At 39.5% G+C, this 10,982-nt stretch overlaps 3 protein-coding genes across 3 annotated transcripts; 2 read left to right on the top strand and 1 right to left on the bottom strand.

Moving 5' to 3' along the window:
• Positions 1-1,266: 1,266 nt before the first annotated feature.
• Positions 1,267-4,552, top strand: MELLADRAFT_84205 (uncharacterized protein; the record flags this gene model as incomplete). The annotated part of the gene is made up of 8 exons (XM_007418833.1): positions 1,267-2,653; positions 2,765-3,002; positions 3,074-3,277; positions 3,355-3,480; positions 3,579-3,731; positions 3,801-3,920; positions 4,000-4,135; positions 4,220-4,552. 8 exons carry the CDS (start codon positions 1,267-1,269, stop codon positions 4,550-4,552), a joined length of 2,697 nt encoding a protein of 898 aa, XP_007418895.1.
• A 3,912-nt stretch (positions 4,553-8,464) lies between these two features.
• Positions 8,465-9,693, top strand: MELLADRAFT_114039 (uncharacterized protein; the record flags this gene model as incomplete). Its single annotated transcript, XM_007418838.1, has 4 exons — positions 8,465-8,536; positions 9,047-9,236; positions 9,442-9,615; positions 9,668-9,693. 4 exons carry the CDS (start codon positions 8,465-8,467, stop codon positions 9,691-9,693), a joined length of 462 nt encoding a protein of 153 aa, XP_007418900.1.
• A 530-nt stretch (positions 9,694-10,223) lies between these two features.
• Positions 10,224-10,827, bottom strand: MELLADRAFT_114040 (uncharacterized protein; the record flags this gene model as incomplete). The annotated part of the gene is made up of 4 exons (XM_007418846.1): positions 10,224-10,261; positions 10,344-10,454; positions 10,522-10,590; positions 10,659-10,827. The coding sequence occupies 4 exons, from the start codon at positions 10,825-10,827 to the stop codon at positions 10,224-10,226; spliced, it is 387 nt and encodes a 128-aa protein (XP_007418908.1).
• Positions 10,828-10,982: the final 155 nt, after the last annotated feature.

The following is a 10,982-nucleotide window of genomic DNA, read 5'->3' on the forward strand; positions in this document are numbered from 1 at the left end:
TGTAATCGCTCGTTTGCATCCGGCCATCGTACGTACTCTGCTTCAAGCTCAAGTATGGCATGAATGCACCGTTTGGTGTAATTATCTACACTTCCCTCTACCGAAATCAACCCAAATTCAGTATAAGTAATTGATACTAATGGCGATTTTGGACTTACCGGCCACAGAAAATAACTTGGCTTTTATCATGCTAGATCCGCCATTTCCTGAACATCCAAAATTGGCCAAAGCTACCAATAGTTGCCACTGAACCGGCGCCTGTTTACGATAGGAATTGTTTTGAAATACTAGAGATGATCCAATCTTGTGTAGTAGTTTGATAAAGTCGGGCTTTGGCATGCGTGCCTAAGACAAGTATCAAAGAAGGATGATCAGTATGACACCTACAGATTCTTCAAAGAAGCACCGAAGTTGAACTTACCACACTCATCCAAGTGCGTTCAGTTTCGTCAAACCAAGCTTGAAACGTTTCAGCTTTTGTGCTACCACAAGGCCTTCAATATCTAGGGAGAGTATATCTTCGTCTTTGAACTTCATCTCGTGCGAGTAATAGGGCTGCAAGGATTGATTCATCTTCTTCCCGTTTTCGCTTGCGTTGGTTTATGTGGGCAAACTGACCCAAGGTAGATGTCATCATGAGAACGTAAGCAAAGAGCAAGATTTGTGTTTGATAACCAAATTCGTCGTCGGATTGGTCTTCATCGTCATCGAGGTGATACATAAAACCAACTAATGTGAAAGAAGCCACTAATGTGGGAAGGAAAGATGTTGAAATGGGTGAAGTTGAGGGTGTGGAGGATGTGAGTGCAATTGTGGTGTCAAGTGATGTCAACACCTTCCGACGGGTAGAAATTCTAGGCATGTTTGAAGGGGTTCTGGATGGGTGGGGCTCTCAAATATCAATGGCTACCCACATGAAAAAACCCGCATGAAAAAACCAAAAAATCCATGCGGTTTTTCATGCGGTTTTTCATACGGGTTTTCATGCGGGTTTTAATATTTGTGTACCGCTAGTTTCTGAGAACTGGGTATAGTAGGCGGATTGGCAGATACAAGGGAGCCTATGGAGAAGAGACTCATGATATTTACAGAGCGAGGTTTGGATATACGGATAATTTTGCTTACAAGTGATGACAAGTGAGAAGGTATGCTTATAAGAAGTTGGGTACAACACGAAGTTTGATCGAATGACTCCATTGACTCTTATTATTCTGATTACCATCTCATTCGATCGACTTCAACTTCAACTTCAACTTGAACCTCAAGATGCCTTCAACTAATTCGAATCGATCACATCCACATCAATCTTCTTCACGTATACCTTCTAATCTGAATACTCCCAATGTTTCTAATAATTCAAATCAACCTCCAACTGTTCAAACTCGTCTTAGAGCTCGTCTAGGTTCTCTTCCTACTAGTTTACCTCAACCTTCATCTTCGTTGCCTCTTCGAAGAAGATTACCTGCGAGTAGTCTTATGCCACCTGGTAGTCCTCTCTTCGAACAAGCTGGATCTTCTACTCTTGCAATGTCGCCTCGTCAATCTCCTGTTGCGACTAGACCTTCAACTCGAGCTGCTCAATTGCAGGCTCAACAGTCATTTTCAAGTCATAGTCTTACTCCTCTTCTCAATAGATGTTTTTCTACATCAGGTTCTCCTCAAGTACCTAACCTCACTTCGAAATTATCTCAACATGATTCGAGTCTTCAAGACCCTCAAATCTCTTGTAGCTTTGATCAAGATGGTCAAGATGAAAAAATGAATATCCAATCAACTGATCCTATCTCGTTTTACGATTCTGGTGTTCCTGATCACCTTGAAGAGGCTTCTATGGAACAAGCTCCTGATCAAACTTCATTGGATTGGACCATGACAGATCGTTTGAGATTATGGCGAGATGACGCGCGTGCTCAACATCTTTATGAGACAGCAGCCTTTTGGGGCGCGAAAGTTTATGGATTGACATCTAATCCTAATGATGCATTTTGGCTTGCTCAAGTTTATTTCCTAACTGGTCAATTTGTTCGAGCAGAAAAGATCTTAACTGGTGTTCGAAGAATTGCACGACGGCCACTTGATCTTGAAGAAATCAATCCAGATTCCACTCATGATGATTTGATTGTAGAGAACCTCACTGCTGCTCATCCAGATCGAGAAAAGAATGAAGCTGGTCGAGAAGAGACAAATGATTTAGCGCCCGTTAGGATGACAGATTATTCAACTGCTTGTCGATACCTTGCGGCTCAATGTATGATTCGACAAGGAAAATGGGAAGCTGCTATGGAAATGGTTGGGGACGAGAATCCGTTTCGACTCGAATCGCAAAATCAACATGATCTCGATCAGCCTTCAAACTTGGCCTCATCTCAACGGGGACCTAAACTAAAGGGACAAAGATCTGAACACGTAGATCATCAGCAGGGTTCAAGTAAAACAGGATCTATGGGCAAGAAGTATGCTGATAGTAAAGCTACTATGGATGGTGGAATCAAGTTTGAGTCATCAATGTGTTATCTTCGTGGACTGGTCCATCTACAAAACAAGTCACTTGACCGAGCCAAGGAATGTTTCTTGGAGTCTCTTGCTTTGGATGTCAAATGTTATGAAAGCTTCGAAGCACTTGTTGGTGGGAACATGCTCGAACCTGAAGAAGGTGAGGATCTGCCCCACTTCATTTCAATTTTTTTTTTCGCTTGACTATCTTATGACACGTTGCACGTGTTCTTTTTGCGTACAAAGCTGAGTTCTTTGTCTTCTCCTCAAGAGTGGGAGTTTATTCAATCACTTGGATATCATCATCAAACACCGGATGATGCACTTTTTATTAAATCTCTTTACACTGTTAGATTAAAGAAATTCAATCATAAGGAAGAAGTTTTCGAAGCATTTCGATTATTGAAAGAGAAATACAACCTTTCAGACGATCCGGACGCGGCTTTTGGTCTAGCTGATTGGTTATTTACGAATTATCGATTCCAAGATTGTCATCGGATCACATCTAGGTAAGACTTTGGCTCTTTATGATTCTGCTATGTTTCCCCAGAAACTGATGTGAAGCTTTCGATCTCTGAAGGATTCTGACCTTACATGATCATCATCCGCCTACACTACCCTTACATCTCACTTGTATGGCAATGATGCCTCATCTCCGACCTTCATTATTTTTGCTTGCTCATGATTTAGTCGAACGAGATCCTAACTCGGCTATCAGTTGGTATGCTGCTGGACTTTGGTATTTTAGTCAAAGACGTTGGGAGGAGTCTAGGAGATTTTTTTCGTGGGTTCTCATCTCTTTCCTTTTGATACTCGTCTTGAGTTTTTTTGACTGACATGTGGGATTATTCGTTCTGTTAGTAAATCTGCTCTTATGGATTCTAGATTTGCACCTGCTTGGTTTGGATTTGGACATGCACTTGCTTATGAAGGTGAACATGATCAAGCCATCACAGCTTACTCGACAGCTTCTCATAATTTTCAGGGGTACGAGCATTCCTCACTCAAATGATCAAGTCTCTGATTCACTTCGTTGGGAACAAAAGGCTGATTTGTTTTCACATTTTCTTTGGCTCGTCTAAAAGCTCTCACTTTCCTTTGTTATTCATCGGAATGCAACACATTCAACTTGCCAATCCAACTCTTGCGTCCGATTATCTTCTGGCGGCTAGTGAAATTTGTCCGTTCGATCCGCTCGTATTACATGAACGTGGTGTAGTTTGCTATTACCAAGAACAGTACGCATATTCCTTGGTTCGTCTTGATGCATGTGTTTGAGGCTGATGTTATTAAATCGGAAACTAAAGGTGGCAGGAGGGCGCAGAATTATTTGAATCTACCATCAAAGCTTCACAGAATAGTCAGACGGATCCTAAAATCTGGGCACCTACTTATTTGAACTTATCACATTGTTATAGACGATTAAAGTTTGTTTTTTCCCCCTTTCTTTCCGTTTCAATGAGCATTGTGTCTTCATATATCTTACGTGGCTTGGATTACCAACAGACGATACCCTGAAGCACTAGAGGCAGCAAAACAGGCTAAATACTTGCAGCCTCGATCGGCGGCTGCGTTGACTGCTACTGGAATGGCATTTCATGCCTTGGGAAACAATTCGGATGCTATCAGGATGTATCACGAGGTACGACCGAAAAATCTTTGTTTCTCTCAAAGAAGCCAGATGATGATCATAAGCTCAAACTATGTGTCTCTTTGTTCTGTTCAGTCACTTGCAGTACTACCTGCTGATCCAATGACGACCTCATTACTAAAGTTTTCATTAGATATGGAATGTTGTTATCCGATTTTACAAACGAATAGACCCTCAACTTCACCACCTGTTTCACCACCGTTTATGTTTAAAGGATTATCGAGAGAAGGATATGAACAGTTTAAAGAAGATTTAGAAGGATATGAAGAGAAGTTAAAGACTCAGTATGGTAAAGAATGTACTTCTTCTACTCTCTTTGGTTATGCGCCTGAGAAGGAGGCAGGAACCAGTGGGGTTGGGATTGGGGTTGGAGGATCTGAAGAAGATGGGGATCGGATGGAAGAATAAAGTGTGGGTTTTTACATTGTTCTCTTTGGTTTGGGAAATACAAATCGAGTGATTTGAGGTTTGGGAGTACAAAAGATACGGAGGTGTAAATTTGTGTATTTGATATAATCCTTGACTTTGGGTTTGAGAGGAAATGAGTGTGAAGGATATCTTTGTGGGTGCTAGAGATTTGAGTTAAAAGAAATATGTGGTCTGGAAATATGTGTTGGTTTTAACGCGTTGAAGGTTTATGTGTCTGATTCTGATGAAACTTGGCAGTTTATTATTGTCATGAAGATCAGAGCAAGAACATCATAAGATGTACAACTGCAATTTTAAGTATGTGATCAATTTGTGTGATGAGGATTATTTATTTGATTTACAAGAATCAACTATTCATGACACTTGGTACTACTTGGTGAGCGTATACTATTAACTTATGGGAGTCTGGGTAAATGGATTTGGGGTCTTTTGTTACATTCGGTTTCTAGCACAGTTGGTTTTGGTATGTTTATGTTTCACCAAAAATGTACATTTACTGATTTTTCATAGCTCTGGCGATGGCGATGAAGCTTGTGACTCGTAAGCCACAACCTCATCTCACCCTTTATCCACCACCCGTATCAAGATATCAATGCGCGGGTTTGTTCTTGCTGTATGTACAGTGTAAGGGGTTGGAATGAAAAGATGAGTTTCTTGATGAGCTAGCCAATCTGATCTTCGTATGGATCTTGGATCATAAATTAAAATGACTCATGTCAAAAGCCTGCGCTGGCTCATCTTCTTCACTTTTTAATGGTGTTGCGCCATAAATTTATAGCCAATTTGAAGTAGTCTTGCGGGCAAATTGCGGCACAAGTTGTGGAATTGATGTGTACATAGTTAAACACGAACTTGACCTTCTGAGACTCGAGAGCAGAAATGGCGCGATATAATATTCCTGCATAGCAACAGAAGTTGATATTTGCATATACACAATAGCCAATTCAAAAAAAAACTTGTTCCGAATAGTCCACCTACATATCCGGTCGAGTTTTCTTATGATTTGTGGCTAAACTTCAGCCTTGAGATAGATTAAGGGGGGGATGTCTTGACTCTCTGTGAGTCTTCGAAATATAATGGACACAATTATTAGTGTCATCACATTCACGGAGGTGTTGAAATTCAATTACTCTCAATCAACGTGGGGGTGGGGTCCAGAGGTTCAAGTCATATAGATTTTTTTCAGACAGGTTCTGAGGGCCAGGCTGTGCGAGGTGGACTATGCCTTGTGATCGAATGCGTTCGCTGCGAGAGATTCTTGGAATGATGGGCTATATTTTTCGATTGGACCTACGTGACCTCAATAACATGCTCCTAATAGTCATGAAAGGAATTGCTCTGATCTCGGGTTTCCTTAAGAATTAGAAAGAAACAAAATAATTAGGTAGATTGGAAAAAAACCCCTTTATGAATGTTCTGGGTGCATACCAGGATCATCGGCCAGAGATTGGACAGGGTCATTTTTTACATGATTGCGAGGAAACCTTTTGCGAAAAAAAAAGTTTATCCGACAGAAACTGGTGAACCCATCCTTTGACAAGAATATTTTTACCGTATGGAAAATGTAGTAGCCATGCGAGGGCGAGGGAAGACTGGTATCGCGGTAAGTCAAGAAGCCTGAGATATGGGGATCCCGGATCTGCGCTCTCTTCTCATTCCTCTATGTAGCGCGATGACTATCATCTCGATGGGATCGCTCCTACGGGCGCAATGTGATGCATAGGATCGAGCACTTTGCCTACTACATATGTATTTGTGAAGTAGACAAGTAAGGAGGTTTCTAGGCGTCAAAAGACGTGATTCATGAAGGGCGATAAATTGAGAAATTCTTCAATGAGGCTGATTTCTGCCGTCTTTTCGAGTGGCTCTTTTACCTATAGATCAGGCAGCTGTCGTGATGTACACCATTTCAGATTAAGAAACATCAAGTATAGATGTACGAAGACGTATGATAATCAGATGAGTCAGTCTCCGGAATGAGGTCCTATCAAACACCCCTTGCAGGGAAGTTGTTGTATTCCGTGCTTCTGTGCTATCTGCCGTGAAAAATCGGCATGATCAGGAGTAAGGGAACTTGATGATATATAATTGAACACAAGAATGATCCCTTTGACGCAAACCATCAAAATCAACACAGACTTTCGCTTTATCATAATAATAACTTTTAATTTATACACTCTGATATACATTCAAATGAATTCCCTTCACTTTTCTGTCATTCTTTCGTTTTTATTTCTAGTTGCTTTTGAAGCTAGTTCTGTGACCCCTCTTAGATCTCATGATATCTCTTCACGACATCGTCGGAATCGTAGAGCTGCCGTTTTACCATACGCACCTAATGGTTTAGATGCCGCTGTTTATCATTCAACACTTCAATCAAGTTGCAAATCACCTTCTTACTCAAAGGTGATCACCGTTACTCAACCAATCAAAGTTGCAGCTAGACAAACCTTTGATTGTAAATTAGTCAAATATCAACGTGCTGATCGAAGTTGTAACTTGAATGTCGAAAGAGGTGGTGATCAAGCTGTTTTCCTTCTTGAAGAAGGAGCTACATTGAAAAATTGTATTCTGGGTTATTCTCAAGAGAGTAAGTTGATTTGAACTTCTTTGAGTATGATAATCAGATTTTTTTCTAATCGTGATGATTTCTATGCATTTTCTAGGTGTCTATTGTCTTGGTACATGTCGAGTCGAGAATTGTCATTGGTTGGAAATTTGTGATGAAGCAGTAAGCTTTTATATGCGAAGCGGACAAGCAACAGTTAGCGGTTGCTCATTTTCAAACGCAGGTAACAAGGTACATATTTGTCTTCGATTTCCAATAGGATGCGTCTAATATTTTTACAGAACAGTCCATGTATTAATCCTTTTTTGATTTTCCTCATATCTAGGCTTTACAATTCAATGGGTAATTTGGTTCCAAACTCGAAAAATTGATCTGATCAAAACAAACACATTGATTCTTTGTGGTACCTTTTTGTTCTTCAAACTGATCAGAGGTGGAACGGTGGTTGTCAATAACTCTTGCTTCAGTAACGTTGATATTGCTTATCGGTAAGACTTCAGCTCTTGATCTATTGATCTTTAACGTCCACTGATCATTCCATATTGATATTTAGCTCCTGCGGAAAAAAATGCTCAACATCAAAGAGGGAAGTCATCTTCAACAACATCGTCATCAATGGGGTGAATACTTTGGCGGGATATAATCACAGAGATGGTGATACAGCCCATGTTGTAAGTTACTCTGGGAAGGCTAAGAAATTCATGTGTGAGGTCAAGGATGCAAACACTCCCAAAGGTCACTTGCCACCCGGGTGAGTGAAATATATATTTACTTGAAAAATCTGAATAGAATCTTTAAGACGAGCGCCCTTTACTAATTCTTTGATTGTCAACTAGGTGCACCCTTGCATGATTAGGATACATGTTTCCAAATTTCCTCTAGCTTTTTCAAATTCGATCCTATGATTGTGATGTCGGATTACAATCTCACTTCAAAAAGTTGATCTTTTTTCTATTCTCTATTTAACATCTATTTATGTGCTTTCGACGTACCGCTGGATTGATGACCATGTTCATCTAGGTAGAATCAAATGATATTGATTGTCACTGAAGATTTCAAGTTGTATCTTGTAACCTGATTCTGATTGTTTTAGTAAACTGTTTTGATTATCCGATACTCATATTGAGAATGATTTATGTTATACCCAGTAGCTCAAGTTGAAGTCTGAAAGTAGACTTGAAGGTGATTTCAATGAGAATGCAATTGGATTGGTCCTGTTAAAGGAACACGTTCAATATTCTCAACTCCTAGCTACGTGACTTATATCTAAAGCTTCAGATGGATGATGTTGATTCATTGACTAGGCGATGGTTTGCGTCAAAATGCTCTTGTGCAAAGACAATCCTAAAGCAGTGCTGAGATCAATCTTATATAGGTCCCTCTCGGTACTCGTCGTACGTGAGCTCCACCTTTGTGTTAAGAGGTGTCGAGAAGAGCGATATCAAAGAAACAGATATGACTTTCTAGAATTCAATCCCTATAGCAATATTTTTGACAAGAACAAAAAAAACCTCAAATTCAATTGACTTTGCAACAAGACCTCTCATCACTTCTCCGTGCGGGAAAGAGGCACAATAGGGGTTGGGCGACGCGCTGCAATTTTTCAATTCATCTTTCAGCGACAGAGGATTCCGCCACTCGAATACCATCGAAGTCGCCCGAATACTTTGGGCCAGAGATATCACAGATTTTCCCCGAGTCCAGCTGCCCCGATCCATCCCAATTTTTTAAATACTCGGGCCCCGTCCAGAGTTGAATGACCGAGGCAACACGATCAGGCTATGCTCCACAGTCCAGCACACTCAAATTGAAGTGATCCTTCGTCGACTACATAGTAAGCAACTGAGTCTTTCTTTCACTCAATCAATTAATTCACTGATGTTTGCATATTCATATTCCTGTAGAATTATATTATCATCTACTCGGTTGGAATTCCAGAAGCTCTCTGTGCAAATGTTTTAATCGATATACCAAATGTAGGAAGGAAATGGGGAATGGTCCTTTCAGCTTTTGGAATGGGAATTTCATTATGTTTATGTGCAATTGTAGATGATTTAACTACTGAAGTGGCTATGAACGCATCGGAATATTTTTGTGAGTTTTTCTCTTTTCATTATCTCCGAAAAGACTTCAAGATCATTTGATTGATTTCTTTTGCTTTGAAATCTTCAATTCAAACTTTATTGAATGCTATCCTTTATGCTTTTACACCCGAAGCATTTCCAGGCCCAAGTAAATAATTATTTCTATCTTGATTGTTTCATCATCCAAACTGATTGTTTTTTGTTCGCTTTAATAGTCCAAGGATCAGCATGTGGATTAACTTCAACTTCAGGAAGATTATCATCAATCATTGCACCAATTGCAGTCAGTTCAGTCATAGATAGATCAACTAATACTGTACTTTATTCAGCTGGTGGTGGTGCTATTGTGGCTGGTTTAGCTTTACCTGGTTTCCCTTTGGAAACAAGAGGTAGATCTGTTTTTGAATTTTCTGTTCTTTTTTTTGAAATTTTGGGGTCGAGGGAGCGGATATACTTGTATGCTTTAATCATTTTCTTGGTGGCAGGGTGATGTGGGTGGACGAAGCTCAAAAAACGGGATTTGTTTGGTTGTGGATGTGAATATTTAGTAAGTGTTTATTACGTATTCTTTTTAAGAGGTTGCAATTGGGATGGTTTTTTTTTGGATTGGTTTGAATCATGTATCATTAATGACTTTTTTGAAAGATATAATCTTTGGTTATATATAATCTTTATTTAGATATTTTCTCTTTTGCATTGTCAAGAGAGAATAAACTTTTTGAAATTTGGGAAAATTGAGAGTCTGGATGATTTCTTTTGGAGTCTCCAAGAGTGGGTGAACTCCGACCTCATGATGATTGAGATCAAAGTTCAAAAGACAAGATAAGAGATACATATATGAATCTGGGTTAAAGTGAGATGACTTGATTTACATGTTTATTTTGACTATTTACAACCTGATACAAAGATTTCCATACGCAAAATTCCATAAAGAAAAGCTTGAATAAAATGTGCACAGAAGAAAAAAGAAAGTGGACTTCTCAAGAAAAGAACCAAGTTAAAAACTCGATAAGATCATAGTGATTGAAACCAAACCTAAAAGAAAGTGATAAATGAATGTTTTAATAAAAAGGTTTCTAGAATTGATGGTTTTGTATTCAGAAAAACAATTACTTACTTTGCGAGGCACTAGAAGTGCCATCATATTTTTCAGTTCCATTCTTCTTGAAATGAGTTGGATTTGATTTATCTTTGATTGTTGTATCATCACTTGTATCTGATAAAGTACCTAATAAAAAAACCAAAAAAAAATATAAGGATTATAAGAAAAAGTCTTTCATAAAGGAATGATCAACTATTAGTGGTTGAAGAGTCTTCTTTATCAGTATCAGTATCGGTATCAGAGTTGGTGGAAGTAGAAGGTTCTAAGAAGCAAAGCAATGATTTTCAGTTTGTAAACAATTCGAAATGTGAATAGTAAAGTTTTTCTGACTCACCAGATTTTGAATCTGATGGTTTCTTTTTGGATAAAGCTTCGTTCTTTGTACTTCCAGACTTGTTGGTCTTGTATCTGAGCTTTCAGTAGTCGAATTCTTTTCAGGTGTAGAAGTCATAGTAGAAACAGATGGTACTGGTGTCACAGGTGTAGGAACATCAAACATCAGGAACGTCTTCATCGGGCTCCCCCGCGGAAGCCACCACGGGAACCACCGGGGCCACAGTTCCATCTGTGAAAGGTGGATCACGCTAAACATCTAGCGTACTACCAGGGGCTCAATGGCTGGCGAGTGGTAGGATTATGTGAACAGCCAAACCA

This window comes from Melampsora larici-populina, assembly GCF_000204055.1.
Source record: "Melampsora larici-populina 98AG31 unplaced genomic scaffold MELLAscaffold_108, whole genome shotgun sequence".
NCBI classification, from domain to species: domain Eukaryota; kingdom Fungi; phylum Basidiomycota; class Pucciniomycetes; order Pucciniales; family Melampsoraceae; genus Melampsora; species Melampsora laricis-populina.